General features: G+C 42.7%; 1 protein-coding gene and 1 pseudogene across 1 annotated transcript in view; both read right to left on the bottom strand.

Moving 5' to 3' along the window:
* IL31RA (interleukin 31 receptor A) overlaps window positions 1–20,818 on the bottom strand; it is a 79,981-nt gene that overhangs the window by 7,946 nt on the left and 51,217 nt on the right. The window contains exons 6-11 of the mRNA XM_076007902.1: window positions 18,339–18,504; window positions 12,790–12,869; window positions 9,802–10,018; window positions 4,122–4,304; window positions 3,085–3,186; window positions 1,759–1,905 (exon numbers count right to left, since the gene is read on the bottom strand). Of these exons, the coding sequence (XP_075864017.1) occupies window positions 1,759–1,905; window positions 3,085–3,186; window positions 4,122–4,304; window positions 9,802–10,018; window positions 12,790–12,869; window positions 18,339–18,504 (895 nt within the window). The remainder of the gene's footprint in view (window positions 1–1,758; window positions 1,906–3,084; window positions 3,187–4,121; window positions 4,305–9,801; window positions 10,019–12,789; window positions 12,870–18,338; window positions 18,505–20,818) is intronic.
* Window positions 2,014–2,120, bottom strand: LOC142874126 (uncharacterized; annotated as a pseudogene).

The following is a 20,818-nucleotide window of genomic DNA, read 5'->3' as shown; positions in this document are numbered from 1 at the left end:
AATATTTACATACCATACATGTGATAACAAACTTATATTCAGAATATATAAAGAACTCTCATAATATAACAACAAAAAAGACAAACAACCAAATTTAAAAATAAGCAAAGAGATTAAAAAGACATTTCTCCAAAGAAGATATGCCAATGGCCAACAACTAAACGAAAAGACGCTCAACTTCATTAGTCATTAGGAAAATGCAAATCAATGAGATACCACTTCACACCCACTAGGACAGCCATAATAATATTTTTTTAATGAAAAGTAACAAGTGTTGACAAGGATATAGAGAAGTTGAAACCCTCATATATTGCTGGTGAGAATGTAAAGTGGTGTAGTCACTATGTAAAAAGTTTGGTGGTTCCTCAATAAGTTAAACTGGAATTACCATATGATTCTGGAATTTTACTTGTAGGTATATACCCAAAAGAATTGAAAGTATGGACTCGAACATGTATCTGTATACCAATATTCATAACATTACTATTCACAGTAGCCAAAAGGTTGAAACAACTGATGAATGGATAATCCATTGATAATTCACCAACTGATGAATAGATAAACAAAACAGGGACATTCCATATGATGAAATATTATTCAGTCATGAAAAGGAATGAAATACTAATTCATGCTATGACATGGATGCACTTTGAAAACATTATACTAAGTAAAAAAAGCCAGACACAAGGTCACATATTCTATGATTCTATTTATATGAAATATCCAGAATAGGCATTCCCCATAGAGACACAAAGTAGTTTGGTGGTTACCAGGGACAGTGGGAAGAGGGAAATAAGGAGTGACCAATTAATGGGTAGAGCTCTTCTATTTAAGTGAAAATAAAAAGGTTCTGGAAATATATAGTGCTGATTATGAATATTCTTGATGCCCCTAAATTGTATACTTTCAAATGTTTAAAATGGTAAATTTTATGTTACATGTATTTTACATAACACAAAAATTTTAGCCTAAACAGGAATCCAAGCTAATCCAGAATTTAGTATGATAGGAGATATTATGGACTTAAGAAAAAGAGCATGACTTGGCATTGGGCAGTAGAAGTCATGGTATGGGGTCTGTCCCCCTTCCACTCTTTTTTTTAAATTATTTTTTTAAGAGAGAGTCTCACTCTTTTGCCTGGCCTAGAGTGCCATGGCGTCAGCCTAGCTCACAGCAACCTCAAACTCCTGGGCTCAAGCAATCCTCCTGTCTCAGCCTCCCAAGTAGCTGGGACTACAGGCATGTGCCACCATGCCCGGCTAACTTTTTCTATATATATATATATTTTTTTTAGTTAGCCAATTAATTGCTTTCTATTTTTAGTAGAGACGGGGTCTCGCTCTTGCTCAGGTTAATCTCGAACTCCTGAGCTCAAACGATCTGCCTGCCTCGGCATCCCAAAGTGCTAGGATTACAGGCATGAGCCACCACGCTTGGCCCCCTTCCAATCTTTAAGCCATTAATACCCTTCCAACAACATGAAGCTCCCGGGAGGTCAGCTCGTTCAGGGCCTGACCAGCACAAATCATATCAACTCCTCCCATTCCTACAGGACTCTCAGGTACTTTGTTACTTTGTTCTCATTTAAACCCCGAAACCCTCAAAAGGTGGATGTTCTTGGCCCCATTTTCAGAGATGCTCAAAGAAGCTAAGTGACTAATATAAGATTGCAGATCACAACCATGGGAGCCACCCTATGATAGGTCTATCCATGGCATCTGTGTGGGGCTTTTTCACCCTGGCCATGGGCACACTTACAGAATTCTTTTCCATCTTCAGCTTGGCAAAATATGGTATAGTTACTGATGATACCATTTCTCTGACTCTTGGGAATCTCTTTCCATGTGATTGTGACAGTCTGCACTCCAATGTCCTCCACCTTGGTCACAGGACCTTCTTTTGGAACTGGAAAGGACAGGGAAATAAATGATAAATGCTGACTCACACCCCAGCAGCTCCTCCTCCCACCAAGGCTCTGGCCAGTACTCAGACCAAAACCACAGCGCTGGAGGTGGGAGGTGAGGGCGGGATAGGGAATTAATGAATCAACTTATTGGGAAATTGTTTTCTGATAAGAACAAATACTACACTTGATCTTAGCCAAAAGGCCAAGAAGCAATGAGAACATGGTTTTCTGGAGTCACCCATCTTGAGAAGAGAAGTGACATCAAAGGCCAGAGAAAAAATACTTCCTCGTAGACCTCTCACTCCAATTTGGTACTCAGCTTTTCCAGTCATATCTGTACAGTGTAGCTATTTTTTTTTTTTTTTTGAGACAGAGTCTCGCTTTGTTGCTAGGCTAGAGTGAGTGCCGTGGCGTCAGCCTAGCTCACAGCAACCTCAAACTCCTGGGCTCAAGCAATCCTGCTGCCTTAGCCTCCCAAGTAGCTGGGACTACAGGCATGCGCCACAATGCCCAGCTCATTTTTTTTCTATATATATTAGTTGGCCAGTTAATTTCTTTCTATTTATAGTAGAGACAGGGTCTCACTCTTGCTCAAGTTGGTTTCGAACTCCTGAACTCAAACGATCCGCCCGCCTCGGCCTCCCAGAGAGCTAGGATTACACCATGTAGCTATTACCAAATAGTTGAAATATATGCCTCCACGGACTACATTTGAGTGGCAGATATTTTTCCAGTTGAATCTGGAAGACATGAACTTCCAAAAAGATGCATATAAACTCTGAGCAATTCACCAGTAAAGTCCTTGCTTATTGCTACACAATTAAAAACAAATTTTTATCATCCCTAACTTATGATGAACTCTCTAAGGCTCCCTGAGTTGGTCTTAATTAAATGTTATTTCTGGTTGCAGCTGTATTTGCACTAGGTGTTTGTGACTCTGGGTAAGTTATTTCACCTCACTGAGCCTCAATTTTTAAATTGTGAAATGAGGGGATTAGACTTGATGCTCTTTAGTGTCTACCCCAGCTTTCAAATTCAGCAAATCTATAACCTGGCCCTAGTTGTGTCAAACATTCACGGGTCCCTGCAGGATGAAGGTGCGGCACAAACGGGCCCTCTCTGAATGCTGGACAGGCCCCAGGGTTTCCTGTCCCCCACGGGGCCTCGTCCATACGCACAGCCTTCTTTGGCATAAGCCTGAATGGAATATGGCTCCCCCACTTGGTCTGGCAACACTGGATACACAGAGATGTTATAGCACCAGAAGGGTTTCAATTTATCTGGAAAAAAGAAAGAAAGAAAAAAGAAAAGCATAAGTACAGAGCGTGGCAGAGTGGAAGGAATGCTAGACTAAGAGTTATGGCCTATGACGTATGGAAGATATTCCATTTCTCTATAGTTTCCACATCTGGAAAATAAGGAGGTCAGGTGGGATGGTCTCTAATGTCTATTGCTGCTCTTAGATTTTCTAATTAACTCTTAGAACTCAACCCTGTTCCACTCTGACAAAATTACAGAGCTATCCAGGAAGAGAAAAGTAAGAGATCCAGGCCCTTCTCCATCACTGATGTTATCATGTATTTTGAGGCCACTGCAGAACAAAACTGAATCCTTCGGTCAACAGCATATCACGCTGGAGCACTCAGATAACACAAATTCTAGCCTCTCTACCTGCCTGCGTCGCTGCATGCCTATCACTCTTCACATGGCTGCTATTTAGCATCAGGAAATGGTCAGAGGGATAGGATTGAACAGGTAAAGTCTCATTCATGCATCGTACCTGGGGCAGGGACTGTCTTAAAATGAAGGCTGTTTCCTATATCAATCACCTGGGGAAAGGGCCTAGTTCTTAAATAAGCGACAAGAACTGAAGGCAGTGTCCCAGGTAGGACAGATGGGATCCAAACTCTAGTGTAATCCAAACTCTAGTGTAAGATTATCAAAACATCTGAGAAGGGCTCTCTTTTGGCGCGTGTTAACTTAGTGTTTTCTTCCTGGAGACAGGTCAGATACCTGGTCCAATACCCACAGCTTCCTGTGCCAACCTTGCCTGGGAGATGCCAGGAGGTGAGTCACTTCCCTAAGCTTGCATGAGCTTGTCAAATGCTATTAATCACATTTACAGCTTTGAAGCCAAAGTTAAAGATTTAAAAACTGACGAAAACGAAACCAAATCTAGCCAGAGGGAACTTGTGGGAGAAGGTACACTGGATACCTTGCTGGATTGTCCAGTTCCTGGCCTGAGACACAGATTCCCAGGAATAAGCAGAGGGCTCTGAGTCCAAATCTGGGAACCACTCAACCATCCATGTGTCCACCTTCGGATCAGAGCTTTGCCACTCCACCACCAGCTGGTCCTCAGCAAGGCGGGCCTGCACGACCTCAATGCACCGAAATGCTGAAAGGAGAGAAAAGGACAGCTTCACAGCTACCCAACTCGTCTCCCCAAATGCACCAACCACACTGGCACCTGTGCATTGCCCAAACTGTAAAACAAGGCCAAAGTTCAGGATCTCAACTGCAGCCTCCCCATGTTGCTATTTTTATCCCTTTTTTTGGTATCCTTTTGCCTTATGCAACACCTTTGATGATTAAGTACCTTCTTAATCTTCCTTTACCTCCTCAAATTGACCTGTTTCCAGAAAAGGATCTCACTAGAGAGTTGAGAACTAAAAATACTTACCTTCTAAAGGTGTTTCTGCAAGTCAAAAAGAAAACAAATCTGAGATGGAGAATAAATCTCCAAAGGTGGAATTTCAGGCACTAGTAATTGTGTGGCTGGGAAGATGGGAGATGGTGACCCTAAAGTCACAGCAGGGAGATGGCTTCACACTTTAACTATATAGGGTAACCCTACTAATATGGGATATGGATTCCTATCCTTGAGGCAGCAAGAATTGTGTCTGCACCAGAAAGATAAAGGCACACCCATCCAAAGTCCCTGGACATGGATCAGTATGTAAATACGTAATTGGCAACATTTTCTGTAGGACCAGCCAAAAACTCATCTCTGGGAACAGGACACAAGGATTCCTTTAATAGTGTGATTTCAGATCCAATATCCAGGATTTAATCAGAATCAGAGCACTATCTTATTGAAAATGTTCTGAACACACAAGAAGAAAGGAGACCTATTTGGAGGTGCCGTGAGGCAGAGAGAGAGGCACAAGGCCAGCCAGGCTCAGAGATTACGGGGTGTGGCTTCTCCCCCCAAACCCACTCCTCAGCACCCTCAGCACCTCAGCCTCCAAAACCAGAACCCACAGGAAGTATGTTGCAATGAACATCAAAGACAGTCCTGATGAGAGCAGAAGAGTGTCCTGTTAAAAAAAAAAAAAAGAAAGAAAGAAAAGTGAAAAGAAAAAACCCAACCAAAAAGCCTTTTGAAGCTGGAAGCCTAGGCCAATGTAGGAATTTGCAGTGGGGACTGGAGGTCTTGCATCCTCCTCAGCAACAAGCCCCAGCAGGCTGGGCGCATATTTAGGAGTCTTGTCTCATAAGCCACAGTTTATGGATCCTTTTCCCAAACTAGGCCTTTATGCAACACGCCAGTTGCTTGCTAGTCCTACAAGGAAGGCCAGGTAGTTAGTTAACCTAAAAAGGTGGCTCTGAGAAAGGGCAACTGAGGCATGAAGGAAATGTGAAGCCAGAGGAGGGGCAGGGGCCAGGGCCAGGAGCACAGGGCCTGGATGTCAACCCCGCCTCCTCCCCAGGGCTCCAGCTCCCTCCTCCCGCCCTCCTGCTCACAGCCCCGAATCATCCTCAGCCAGTCGGGGGTGAAAGTCATTGCTGGAGCATTTGCAGCCTTCCCTAGACTGTTTCAGCAAGCAATGTCAGTGCTCCTCCCGACTCTCTCACATTCCTTCTTACTGTTTGTGCGTGTCACCTGGTTGGGATAACTTTGAGATGTCACTTACACTCCACAGTCCTGCTGCGGGATCTGGTAGAAACCACCCTACCGGGGACTTTTATCTCAGATTGCACCTGTTACGGGTTGAATTGTGTCCCTCAAAAAAGATATCCCCAGTACCACCGAATGTGACCTTATTTGGAAATAGGGCCACTGCAGATTTAATCAGTTAAGATGGTAGGCCCTTAACCCAATATGACTGGTGTCCTTATAAGAAAAGAGGAATTTGGCTGAGCATGGTGGCTTATGCTTGTGATCCCAGTACTTTGGGAGGCCAAGGCAAGAGGATCACTTGAGGCCAGGAGTTTGAGACCAACCTGGGCAACATAGTGAGACCCCATCTCTACAAAAAAAATTTAAAAAGAAGTAGCCAGGTATGGTGGCACACACCTGTAGTCCTAGCTACTCAGGAAGCTGAGGTGGGAAGATCGCTTGAGCCCAGGAATTTGAGATTATAGTGAACTAAGATTGCACCACTGCACTCCAGTCTACGTAACAGAGTGAGACACCCTATGTCTTAAAAAAAAGGAATTTGGATGCAGAAATAGAGACACACAGGAAGCTGGGCATGTGAAGACCAAGGCAGAGAGTGGCATTTTTGGCGTTACTGGAGCTGCCACAAGAAGCAGGAAGAGAGGTAAGGAAGGATCCTTCCCTAGGGACTTTAACGGGGGCGTGGCCCAGCCAACACCTTGATCGTGGACTTCTGGCCTCCAGAACCACGAGACAATGAACTTCTGTTATTTCAAGGCTGGCAGTCTGTGGTACTTTGTCAGCAGCCCTAGGAAAATCAGATAGCACCTTTGGCTCAGTGGCCTCCCTCTTCCTGGCCTGCTTCCTTTTCTGGGCTTCCTGGAGGCACTTTCTCAATAAATGACTTGCCCACAAATCCGGAACTGAAGATGAGCGAGGGCTGGTTCTAATCTCATGCTCCTTCTCCTCACTGGGGCTCTGAGGAGCAGGAGGAGATGGGTCTAAAGTGCCAAGTGTGCTACAGAGATTGAGGAAGCCACAGGGATGTGGAAAAGGTCCCATGAAGCCAAGAGCCAACCTTGAAAGGGGAAAAGGCCTGGCAACGTCCAGCAGTGCTGAAAGAGAAGTTTCCAAACAATCACTCTACTGAACATAAACTAATTGCTGGGTCCTTGCATCATTCAACAAGAACTTTTTGAGCAATTACTCCTAATACAACACATCCCCAGGTGTGGTAGGTTAATTACTAAGAGAGGCCGGGCACGGTGGCGGTGGCTCACGCCTGTAATCCTAGCACTCTGGGATGCCGAGGTGGGTGGATCATTGAGCTCAGGAGTTCGAGACCAGCCTGAGCAAGAGCGAGACCTGGTCTTTACTAAAAATAGACAGCAATTAATTGGCTAACTAAAAAAAAAAAAATATATATATATATATATATAGAAAAAAATTAGCCAGGCATGGTGGCACATGCCTGTAGTCCCAGCTACTTGGGAGGCTGAGGCAGGAGGATTGCTTGAGCTCAGGAGTCTGAGGTTGCTGTGAGCTAGGCTGATGCCACCGCACTCTAGCTTGGGCAACAGAGTGAGACTCTGTCTCAAAAAAAAAAAAAATTACTAAAAGAGGTTAATTACTAAGGATCCTTCCTTGGAAAACAGGGAAGGAGCTTTGGCCGTGAAGACCATGAATTTCTTGTGATTTGCATGACAACAGTTACTCCATAGCTTCTGAATCTGTTCTCAGGGGCTGGCAGTGCCTCCCCTACACCAGTTGTCCTGGCCCTACCTGACCCCTGCCCTGACTCAATTCTGACGTCCTCCTTGGGCCCCTGACCACACAGTGGCTGTGCTTTTCCCACAGCTGCCTGCTGGCCAAGGTCCCACAGAACACAGAGGATGTTCAGGCAGAAGAGACCTGATTTTACCCCTTATGCGAAAGAGGGGAGTATGGAGGCCCACAGAGCTCCAACCAGTTCAGCATCACACAGTATCTGTGACCAGAATTACAAGTCACTTTATTAATACCAAGGCCAAGATTCTGGACAAAGTATATTGTACAAGTTTGGAATCATGCAGACCTGAGCTGGAATCCCACCTGAAAGACCTTGGGCAAATTACTAAGCTTTCCTGAATCTGTTCATCATCTCTGCAACGGACCTAACCGTACATATATCATCAGTCATTTCACGGCTGAAATGAGATAACCTATGATGCCTTAGCACAATGCCTGTAATATACTAATGGAAACTATGTGATAATTATACTTAATGCTAGTTACACTTACAAAAATAATTATTATAACTATTTTCTAGTTGCCTCCACCTTATTAAACAAAATTCTGTAGAATGTTACTTTCTTATGTGGCTAGGACAGAGGTCTGTAAACTTTCTCTGGGAAGAGCCAGATAGTCAATGTTTTAGGGTTTGTGGGCTAGATGGTCTCTGCTCCAACTACTCAGTTCTGCCACTGAAGCCCAAAAGAAGTCATAGACAATGTGAAAACCAACAGGTGCGTCTGGGTTCCAATAGAGCCTCATTTACAAACACAGGTGTCAGACCAGATCTGGCCTGCAAGCTGTAGCTTGCCAACATCTGGTCTAGGACATTATAATTGATGATCATGCTAATGATTCTGACGCAAAGCCAGAAAAAAACCTAAGCGAATTTAGCACAATTTTAGTTAAGATATTTTTGTAGTGTTTTTAAAGTTGATAATCCATATCCAGTGGAAATTTATCAGAAATTTTTTTAACAATGACAACGGTAACAATCAGCACTAGACAAAAAACATTTTACATAAACAATCTTATTTATTCCTCACAATAGCTCTATGATGAGGTAGGTATTATTAATATTATATAATAGCTCCATTTTATAAGCAGCTAAGGTTTAGAGAGGTTAGGTAATTTGCCCAAGGTTAATGGTATCTTGTGGAAGAGTCAAGATTTGAACCCAGGGCTGCTGGGCTCCAAAGCCCATGCTTTTATCCCCTACTCTCTACAGCCTCCCATTCTGGGGCCACACTAGGTCACTATTCAACAGCACTTCTTTAACAAAGAAGGTGTATCCCGATGAAGTGGGTTAAGTTTAAGGAGAAGAGAAGGAAGGGAGCACAGGCAGAGTGGGTCTGAGCAAACAGAGCGGAGGTGGCAAACCGGAGAGAACATTCCTAACTATTTGTTTCGACAAATAGTTGCTGAGCGCCTGCTCCATGCCAACTGCTCTATGCTATTTTAGGTGTAGGAAATCAGGTTAAAAACCAAAAGAAAAAAAAAAAACAGACAAAAATCCTTGCCCTCGTGCAACTTGCATCCTATTTAGGGAGAGAAAGGTAATAAAATAAAGGAGAAAATACATAGACTAAGGGACAGTACTAAGTTCCACAGAGAAAAATAAAGCAGAGAAGAGGAAATCTATGGCCTACAATTCTTTGAATGAGAGTCAAAGAAGGTATTTTATTCCAAAACAGGATACAAAATATGAGTTTGTCTGGGAGCAGTAATGTTAAAAACTAATATAACCAAAAAGTGTAATGAGCAATTTATTGGCAAACATAAACATTAGAATTTTTCCTTAGTCAAATGGAAGGGGGAAAAGGAAGAAAACAGGAAAGTGAGAATTAAGCCAAGGCTGGGGACCTCTGTATGGGGGAGAGTTCAAGAAAGTCTTCAGTCACTGGGGACAAATGTGACAAATGTGACAGTTTTATGCAGCCAGCTCACATTCACTCAGACCAGAACAAATAAAAGCTGCACATAGAACTTCTAGGTTTATGACTTTGCATTATGTGATTTATAAAGTCTCTGATTTTTAACACGGGCTTTGTTCCAAGGGCACTTTATTTCAAGTGGCTCGTTAATTACCAGTGGATTCTGATTTCCTCACCGCAACCTACAGGGTCCCCATTCCATTTGCATTTTGACTCAAGAGAATCGACTGCCTTTGAGAGGATAGGGACTGCTCCTTGGCCAGTGGATGGGGCCAGGGACCTATGTAAGAAGTTGACACTCTACTTACACTTTTCATGAAGAGCCGGAATTCTCAGAGTCGCTACTGGAGACTCGCCAAGAGAATTATATGAAATCACAGACACCAAATAGGTCTCGCCTCCCAGATGCAGTTCAAGCTGCCGGTTAGTGGTGTTCACTGCCTCTGTGAGGTTAGTGTTGTTTTCTGGAAAGTACCGTATGTTGTAGCCAAGCGTGTTCTCCAGGACTGGGGCTCCTCTTGCATTCTAAACCCCAAGGAAACAACAAAAAAAGAAAGACACTGAGACAGCGATTAAGTGGTGGGGTTGGGGGAGGGAGATCATGTTAACTATCAGGCGCTAAACTACAATTAGGTAGTTACTCTCTAGGGATGAATAACAAAACCTGGGCTGGGAGAGTAACTCTTTAAGTGCCAAAAGATGGGATTTACTAAATGGTAACTTGGTGGTATCAATCCTTAACATAGGTTTAATTCCATGAGGCTAACCTAGGAGAATGCCCAAGCCAATGAAAGCAAGCCACCTTCATTTCCTTCTGACTATATCTTTCTCTCCATCCCACATGTATAAAGAAGTAAAAGCTAAAAAGCCAAGCCTCTGAGCATATCCCAAATCTGGTCTGGCCTTGGGTCATCTCTTGCCCTAGTGTCCAAGAATTGGAAAGTTCTTATGCCCTTGTCTTTTATCACCACACCTGCCCCTCTGGGGAGGGAGCCAGCTTCCCTGGACCAGGCACCTAGCCAGGCTTAGCAGCTAAGAGAACTAGAACATTCAGGGCTGCCCTACCAGTCCCAAAGCCGTGGTGAGAAGCTTAAGGTGGAACTCCTGGAGCTTTAAACCAAACTCTTATTTTCAACCTTGAACTTGGCCCCACTACCAGATGTTCTGCCTAGAAGTCAGCAAGCTGAGTATTCCCCAGAAATTATAGGGCTTCTCAGTTGTTAGTTTTCTGTTATTGATTACACACAGAGATGGAGCAGAATGACCAGGTCAGCTAGGACTTCAGAAGTCACAAAGTCACGTTGTCCCATTGCCTTCCCAGATCAGAAATTTCCTGTATGCCACTGACCCTGACAAAAAAGATCAGCTAGAATCTTCCTAATTTTTCTTTAATCTTCCTTTTAATTTTATTTTATTTTAATTTTTTCTCTCTATATTAGTTGGCCAATTAATTTTTTTCTATTTATAGTAGAGACTGGGTCTCGCTCTTGCTCAGGCTGGTTTCGACTCCTGACCTCAAGCAATCCACCCGCCTTGGCCTCCCAGAGTGCTAGGATTACAGGCATGAGCCACCGCACTGGCCTCTGGGAGCCTTTTAACTCTCAAGACAACCCACACTGTCTTTTAAGTAACAGCTTTATTGAGATGTAATTCACATTCCATAAAATTCACTGTTTTAGCTGAGGTAGCTCATGCCTATCATTCCAGTATTTCGGGAGGTCAAGGCTGGAGGATTATTTGAGGCCAGGAGTTTGAGATCCTGGCCTGTGTTGAGCAACATAGAGAGACCCTGTCTCTACAAAAAATAAGAAAAATTAGCTAGCCGAGGTGGCGCATGCCTGCAGTCCCAGCTACTTGGGAGGCTGAAGCAGGAGGATCACTGGAGCCCAGGAGTTTGAGGCTGCAGTGAACTATGATTGGGTCACTGCACTCCAGCTTGGGTGACAGAGCCAGACCCTATCTCAAAAAGATAAAAAAGAATCACTGTTTTAAAGTGAATTCAATGTATTGTGAATTTAAAGTATATTCATAGAGTGGTGCAATCATTACCACTACCTAATTTTGGAACAATTTAGTACATTGTTTTTTAACCAACTCAAATTCTTAGAAAACTCTCTCCACATGAGTCAAAAAAGAGACCAATTCCAAAGCGAGGGGGAGAAGGAGGAAGGCAGGAAATGATCTCCCCACTCCATAGGTTGGCCTACTTCACCCGTACCCACTGCTGTGTAGTGAAGACCACATGTGGGTGTGTGTCAGTTTGCTTTCTTCCCCCAAAAACGTGTTGACAGCATCATCTGTTTTCATACTTGATAACTAACAAAGAAACCACAGCATGTGGAATTGATTCTCAAAGATTTCCCAACACCACTGGCTGTGCTTTCCCTTTCTGTGGCCTCTGAACTGGAGGCTGTCCCACAGCCCTGGGGTGGGCAGCAAGGGGCAAAGGTGGGAGCATGCTCCAGCACTGCAGCATTTGGGATTGGAATGTCATCTGGCAAAGCAGGGCAATTTCTCCACTTTCAAAAGGATTCTGAACCTGCCTGGACTTCAGCAAGTAAAAGACAGCATGGTGAGCACCTGAGGATTCTGGAGACATGCTAAGAGTTTTGTCCTCTGGCTCCTCTCCTCTTGCTTTTCTTCCCCAGCTTGTCGCTCCTATTTCTTGTGGGTTTTCTATTTTCCTTTTCTTTTCCTGTTTGTTCCCTCTTGCCCTCCTTTTCTGTTCCTTTGCCCATTTTCTTCTCTGATCTCCTCTTCCTTTCTCCTCTTCTCGGCATTACCTACCTGCCTTGTCCTTGTTCCTCCCTCCTAGAAAGGACCATTTGGTCCCTCTTTTGTCATTGCACCCCACTATCACAAAACAAATGGAACATATGTTGACAATGACCTAAGGACACACTGGCAAGCTGACCTATTTGGTCAGTGCTCTTCTCAGACGTAGGGTGGGACTACAGAGACTTCCATTGCCTTCCAGTGGAGGCCAGCCCATGACAGTTTCCTCCAGAAGGTCATGGTGCCTCCTACATTTGCACTTTGTACATGCCCCAAATGTTAATGTTTCTGACCAAAGAAGACAGGGGATCAGGGTCTGTAATGCACATTTGGGCCATCTGCAAGATGACCTATGCGGCTTTTCTGAGCTGGGCAACCATTGTGAGATTTGGGGCATCATAAATCCCTCTGGGGAGGGAAATACAGGAGTTAAAATTTTAAGAATCACAGTTTTTGGGGGCATAAGAGACCAAGGGTCTTTAACCAGGAAAAAATAAATAAATAACCCAGAGGGTGGTCACCTTCCACAGCAACCACACTGGCCTCCTTCCATCGGCCTCAGCTGGTCTCAAGATTCTCCACACATCCAGGCCATATGGAGCTGTAAGAAACAAGAGTGAGGTGCTCAACACACATGGAGTCGCAACAGGAGATGGGGAAGGGAGCGGGGCGGTTGGGAAGGATGTCCCCCAGGGAGCCCGAAGGAGTAAGGTGGAGAGTGGAGGGTGGCAGCCTTGCAATGACCAGTGACATCTTCATTTTGTGGTGGGAGGACTAGAATCAACTTCTCTTGGGGCTTACAACTTAATGTAAGGTATAAGAAAAGTATAAGCAAGCCCACTGTAATACAAGGTGTCCCAAAATCACCATACACAGGGAAATGGGAAAATTGTAGCTAAATGTGTCTTTATTTACAAAATTTTTCCTTTGGAGACCTTTGGGACACCCTGTATAATTTGTCACCCAAATCTGGATCAAAATGTGACCATTTCATGTTCTCTAGATCTAACATCTATCTACATTAAAGCTGGGACTGACACAGATAAGTGACAAGGATATATATTTATGTAATTTACACCATCTCTGCTTCCAAAAAAATGAAACTTCATATTTAGAATGTTATAAAATAAAAATATAAGAAAAAACTAAATAAGATAAGAACAGACAAATCACCCTCACTAGGTCCCTCCCTGAACTCTAAATTTAATGCTGGTCTTCCCCGCAGGAAGAATAAAAAAGAATCACATTCATATGAAGAAGTAATTATTTTCTGGCTATGACCACTGAATTCATAAATGGAAATTATTATGCGGATCCTTTCAAAAAGGACACAGGGTAACATAAAGGCTAATGTCTGCAATCCCAGTTGAGCAAAAGCACAGAAATATCATATACATACATTTGTTGTGGTTGTTTTCTATAAAATGCCAGGCACAAATCCTGGCTTATAGCTTTCTCCAGTAAACAATATAGTCTAAGACAACATTGTACAAGTGTACAAGCTTCTGATGATCTAACCATGCAGGGATAAAATTCACAAAACAAGGAATTTACATTTCACTTGATCTCTGAACTATGTACCTCAAATATGTCTCAAGCAAGTTTTGGTAAGGGATGGGTCACTGGCAATTTATAGAGAATGTCTTGGCATGCGCCTGAAATGCCAAAATGCTAAGATGCTGATTCAAGAATGACCCACACACTTTAACCAAGAGAGGAAAGCACAGAGAACTGTCCAGAAGGCTAGTGGCCAGCAATTTGGAGGAGAGAGTCACTGTCCCTAATCAAAGATGTAGTTGTTGCATTCTGAATTCTTTCTCAAGGAAGTCATACAGCTGGAGAAAATGTAAACAGGTCCACAAAAAAATGGGGTCTACCATTCAGGCCAAGACCTAAACTATTTTAGTACTGAGAAATTGTCTTCAGAGAATCTTTTTAACTTTAGGTGAATTCAGTGAAATTACTGAACTTCAACTAAAGACAAGCTTATAATGTAGGAAAATGTACCAAAGGGCAGTTAAGTCAATACCTTGTTTTGTCATCAATGGAGAGTTTCTACAACTGCTCTTGCAGAAGCCGAAGTGTGATTCACACAGTCTGGCTGTTAGGCCCAGGGTCTCTCAATGAGACCTATTGTAATTCCATTTAAATTGCTTATACAGATATTGGAACTATTTAGACTTTAAATATGACCTCATCGGAATCCCACTGAGGTGTGTCTTAAAAGCTCTGCCAGGAGTTTTCTGAATTCCCAAAGGTTTTTATTGGATCAGAAGACAGGACAGCCAGTCCTCAACTTTCTCACACAGGGAACAGCAGGCTGGTTTCAGCGAGGTGTAAGCAGTGGCAAAGTTCCTTCCAGAAGGCAGCCTTAGCAGAGGGTGATAGTCATTAGAACTTCAAAGGTAACCCACAGAATTAGAGGGATTCTTACTCTGTCTCTAACTTGCAGAATCTCTCTGTTCCAGTCACGTGGAAAGTCAAATTCAGGGTTAATAATTTTGAGAGTAAAAAAAAAAAAAACTAAAGACAAAGCGTTCATTCCTATCCAGTCCTAAATATTCACCTCAAAGACAGATATAGGCAAAATTAAACTGATTATTAAATAACCATCGCAGGTACTAGACCAGAAATTGAGTGAAATTCTCGTTAGATTTAGCCTATAGCCACCCATTTAGTTTTAGTAGATGGTAATAATGAATTGAGTTTAATTGGGTATTTTCCCCTTTCATTGGGGCCACTAGTTCCTGCAGTTATTGTCCAAAGAGAAATAGTCTTCCCAATACAGACTTTCCACAAATGCAGCTTTTAGTAAAACCATTGTCTGACTAATATGTAAATCTTCTACAATTATTACAGCCAACTTTCCATTAACCATGAGTTTATAATGGATTTTCAGTTTAATCCAAGGATGAAAAGTAATAACTCTGTATTTGTTTAAAAGACAAAATTATAGTTTTACAAATCAACCAAAATATCCACATATTCAAAGGCATCAATTGTCTGGATTGGTATAGTTACAATATGATGCTATACTGTTTCTATTACAATATAGGTTTCCCCACAACAACTACCAGTCAGACACATACTGGTACCCTTGTTAAAAACCAACAATAATAACAGCTAACTTTAAGCAAGTGAATTACTGAATTATTTTGTTTAATTCCTACTGCCCTGTAGTTATTTATAGCAATATTATTGTTCCTATTTCTGAAGCCCAGAGAAATTAAGCAACTGTCCAATATCATAAGCTTTTAAACAATAAAGCCAGGATTTGAATCAAATTATATCTTCATCATGTAGTAAGTAGATATTCAAATGCCTAAATGTAGGTAAATAACTCTAATAATCAATATGTTTGAAATCCAAAAGAAAATAGGTAGAGCTTCACATTCAACTTAGAATACGTTTTCAAACAATTAGAAAGGTTTGAGGTGGTATGCATTAAACAACTGGCATTTCACTGAAATGGCAAAACAAATGGCTTATGACTAGGAAGAAGAAATTAGGATTTGCTGGGAGTTGGGAGTGCACTTTCATCAATTTCCTCTGGGATCCTGAAAAAATGAAGAAAAACAAAAGCAAAAATTCTCTAGTGGTGACTTTGACAAATAAGTATTGATTGACTTTAATTAGAAAAGTACACAGAGAACACCAGTGTCTTGGTGTTTACTAATTCATCAAGCTGGCTGAACTAATAAATCAGTTAGCAAATCTTGTTCCTGGCAGCAAAACAAGTTGAGGACTGACATCAGGGAGTGGCTACACTGTGATGAGCTGAGTGGGCTTGAGGCTCTGAGCCATAATGGCACCAGGAGAGAAGAGTGTGACAGCCATAGAGGGGAGAAGAGCTGGGCAAAGCGCCATCACACCTGAGGCAGCACTTAGTCCCCAGACTACCTGCTGAAAGGCAGGCAAAGGAAGAGGACCATTTGCTCCGTGGTCCCACACAAACATCCCCAGTGGGGAATACAAAATTCAGAAGGCATCAAATTGGTTCCAGACATCGGACTATAGGAGTGAACACACCAAACATCTGTCAATACTTAGTCTTGTGGGAAACTCAACCAGGATCCAGAGGAATAAATTATCATGCAGAGCAGGAAGCACAGAGGCTGACCTCAGAAGTTCCGTGACACCAATGTGGGACTTGGGTATGAGACTGAAATCTGATTTTCTATTACACTATGAGTATCCCCACAACCGCCTGAAATCATGTGGCCTGAAATCATGAGCATGGGGGGATTCGTGTTCTAAAACCTATACTTCACAAATAAATAAGATGAAAGCCCCAGAGGAAAGTTAGAAGGATGGGCATTTTTGTAATCCTTTTCCATAATTCAGAAGACGATATGTAGATTATCACCGAGTAGTCATCTAATGAATCATTCATTCATTGTGTTAGGCTGAAAAATGACCCTCAAAGTTATCTAGGTCCTAATCCCTAGAACCTACAAATGTTTTCTTACAGGGAAAATGGGGATAGTATCCTGGATTATCCAAGTGGGCCCTAAATGTGATCCAAAGGTCCTATAAGAAGGAGGTAGAGAGATTTGACACAGAAATGGAGACAAAAGGTAATGTGATGATGGAATTATAAGCTTTGTAGCTAGAGGAAGGAGCCACAAGCCAAAGAATACAGGCCACCACTAGAAGCTGGAAAAGGCAAGGAAACATTCTCCACTGAGAGTCTCCAAAAGGAAACAACCCTGCTGATACCTTGACTTTAGCCCAGTGAAACTGATTTTAACTTCTGACTTCCAGAACCATGAGAATAAATCTGTGTTACTTTAAGCCACTAAATTTGTGGTAATTTGCTACAGCAACAATAGGAAACTAATACATTCATCATTTATTGATCATCTAGTGGGGGTCAGGCACTGGGCAAGGGTCTCAAGAACAATAACACATGCGAATGACCCAAGCCATTCATTTATTGACGTCTCTGAAACTCAACTCCCTCACCTCCAAAATGGGAGTGACTACATATTTTACAGGGCTCCTAGGAGGATTAATAAGAATAATAGGATAAGTAATGAGAATATGAAATCTAGCATTTAGTGAATATTTACTACATACATTATTTCATTTACTCTTTTTTTTTTTTTTTTTTTTTGAGACAGAGTCTGGCTTTGTTGCCCAGGCTAGAGTGAGTGCCGTGGCATCAGCCTAGCTCACAGCAACCTCAAACTCCTGGGCTTAAGCAATCCTCCTGCCTCAGCCTCCCAAGTAGCTGGGACTACAGGCACGTGCCACCATGCCCGGCTAATTTATATATATATATATTAGTTGGCCAATTAATTTCTTTCTATTTTTTTTTATAGTAGAGACAGGGTCTCGCTCAGGCTGGTTTTGAACTCCTGACCTTGAGCAATCCGCCCGCCTCGGCCTCCCAGAGTGCTAGGATTATAAGCGTGAGCCACCGCGCCCGGCCTCATTTACTCTTTAACACTAAAAAGGAGGTACTACTATAAATTCAATTTATAAATTATATTTCAATATGGAAAAGAGGAATAAATAGTGAGGAAATGGCTTAGAGTAGACTTACAAATTAGGTATCTTGCCCAAAGTCATTGCAGGGCTCGGTTGGGATTTTAGCCAAGCCTGCTGGCCAGAAGCATTGTTCTTATTGGCCATACATGACTCATAGTAAGTGCTCAATGTGCAGTCCCTGTCTCTTTCCTTCTCAATGTCACTAAAGATATGACCTTTTTCCCCCTTTCATTAGTTACACCTTTATTTTTTGAGTAGTATTTCCAGGGTTTACAATATATATCTTTAATTTATCATAGGATGCATTTAAGTGATATGATACTACTTCATGCATAGTATTAATATAAGAACCATACAAGAGTATTAAAGATACAATCCTTTGTCTTTGGGGCACAAAGCTGCTCAGGTACTGAGCACCAGCAGAACAGTGCAGGCTCCCAGCCAGGGGCTCAGGTGGGCACAGTGAACACTCCCCAGGCCCATGATTCCCCACTGGGGCACTTGACAAAGCCCGCCAATCTAGCCCGGCAGCCCTACACCAGAGCAGGCAGAAGAGAAATGACAGGGAGAAGCTTGCCTTCCTCCTCACTCGTTCCCATTTCTTCCTGGCTCCAGGCGCTCCAGAAGCTTGACTCTTCGGCCACACACCGCAGAGCTATGACATATTCCGTAAAAGCCTGCAGCCCTGTGAGGTTGTAGGTTTGGTCTGTATTGGAACAGTCATCAGTGAAGTTGACTTCCATCTACAAGACAGAGACAGCCCGCAGTGGAAATGGAGACAGCACATGTTATCATTCGTTCCATTTTCCTTTCACTGTCTAATGCTCTCTTACCTTTTCAGAACTAGTAACACTCTATCTCAAATTTTAAAATATTAAATACATAATTTTCATAAATAAGGATTCCTAAGTAGAGATTCCTGCCTCTGGGCTGGTCTGAGTGAACGGAGCCCTGCCGCTTGCTGTTCTGCAAGATGCAAGGCAGAGCCCCGTGACCTGGGGCAACCTGGGCCTAGGAGGTGACCCAACACCTAGAACTACAGGCTCATAGAATGGCAGGGGACAGAGACCTTAGCTGCATCAAACTCAATCCTCATGTCATGACCAACACCCAGGAAAGTTCAATGACCAATTAAATGAAAGTTAAACTAGGAATTAGTAGAACTAAGACCAGAACACAGATTTCTTTACTCCTAGGCTCTTTCCCTTTGTGCAAATCTCTCCTTTCAAACTGTTGATCTTTGGGTGACCAGTCAGTCAAGCTACTGAAAGTCTCAACAGCCTGGATGTATAAATTCACTTTGACACTCTCTTGGGGAAGGGAGATATAAATAAATCAGTTCTCTTCTCTTGAGGTCAGTTTCTCATTAGTAAAACGAAGGAGTTGCTTTATATAATTTCTAAAGTCCCTCCTGGACCCAGCCCTCTAAGAGAAACTAAAAATTTAGCTATTCTTTTCTAAGCACAGTCATTGCTGTAATATAAACTTTTAGCCATTGGCTTATAAAACGTGTATGGAGCTGATAAAAAATAAACTGCACTCACAGGCATGTCCATTTTGCTAGTTTGCACACAGCAGAGTCCCATGGAACACTGCAGGAGAAGGAAGTCCTGATATTTCTTACATCTGTGTAAAAGCTGTGAAAATGAGTACCTAATTACAGCTCCTGAGCCTAAAGGAAACTGGGCAAAAGGAGGGCCTGTGTCTGTGGCAGAAAGCTGAGCCTCCCAGCTAACAGATGGACACTTCCGAACCCCGAGCCTAGTGCGATGGGGCGGAGCAAGGAGAGGTGACAACGGTGTTGCGGCTGAATCCCTGGTTCCCCCCGAGCATCCTCTTCAAACCACCCCTGGAGAGGCTGTGGCACCAGACAGGGTTGTGGGGAGCATAACTTGGGACAGTCTGTCATTATGGGGTCCAGCTGGAACAGAATAAAGCCATTAGGAGAGGCCCAATCACATGGTGCTCTCCATATGTAACTCAACATAATAATACTAATCCAAACATCAAGTGTAAGGAAGCCTAATAATGCTGTCTTTCACTTTTCATGCTTTTAAAAATATATGATTTTTTAAAGAATCTTTCTAATTTTTCCTCCTGCTTTGCTCTTACTCTTAGCACATGCTTAGCCTGCTTGGTGGTTTGAGAACCACCAAAGAGCTCTGCTTACTGGGGCCGCAAGAGCCTGTTCTTCCCAGTCCCAGCCTCATGGGAAACAAAAAAGCTGTTCAGTCTTTCAAACAATCTGCCTTTAAGGCTCCCTTTACCTTGGCTTTTTATCTAGCTGAGGTGCCTTTGGCCCTCAAAGGGTCCAGGATCAACTGATCCTTTATATATAGGCTTAGAGCTAAACCTTTCACAACTCAACACAGGCGATGGAACCATAACAACACATTAATTAGTTTCATCAGGTTTGCTTCTATAATCTATACTTTGTGCCAAATCCTAACTAAGCCAAAGTGTTTGTCTTAAGAAATGAGTCAGAAGTTTTGGTGCAAAGCCTAAATCAAACTTGTAAAACAGTCTTGAGATCCCTTTCCAGGATGTTCACGTGGTTTCGTTATGTAAAGGTGCAAGCCCTTTAGACTAGGACCAGGGGAAGACTTGGAGGCACTGACGTACGGTCACATGAATGACAAACTTGGAGTCAGAAAACATGGGCTTAGGTTTGCAACTCACAAACCTTATGATCGTGGATAGATCATTTAAGCTGGCCACATCTCAATTTCCTAGTCTGCAAAAATGTGGCTAGTAAGGCCTCATTTATAGGATATTTGCTAGGCTTACATAATTTGGAGGGTAAGGAAGCACTTCACAATTCATCTCATACAAATGTGGGTCTTGTTATAAGGACGTTTTGGGATTTCAGGATTACTTTCGCATAGCTTAGCTTAAACAAACATTTATTGAGCACAGGCATGTGCCAGGCAAAGGGAAAACAAAGATGAAAATCAAGGTCCCCGCATTTGAAGAACTTACAGTCTAATTGGAAGAGAGAGAAATTTAAACCTATTAATTGTTAAGTGCAATGACAGAGGTGAGGCATGCAGAGAAGGG

Source organism: Microcebus murinus, chromosome 11 (genome assembly GCF_040939455.1).
Source record: "Microcebus murinus isolate Inina chromosome 11, M.murinus_Inina_mat1.0, whole genome shotgun sequence".
Lineage (NCBI taxonomy): Eukaryota > Metazoa > Chordata > Mammalia > Primates > Cheirogaleidae > Microcebus > Microcebus murinus.
The sequence above is the reverse complement of the archived record's forward strand: the minus strand, read 5'-3'. Positions and strand labels throughout refer to the sequence as shown.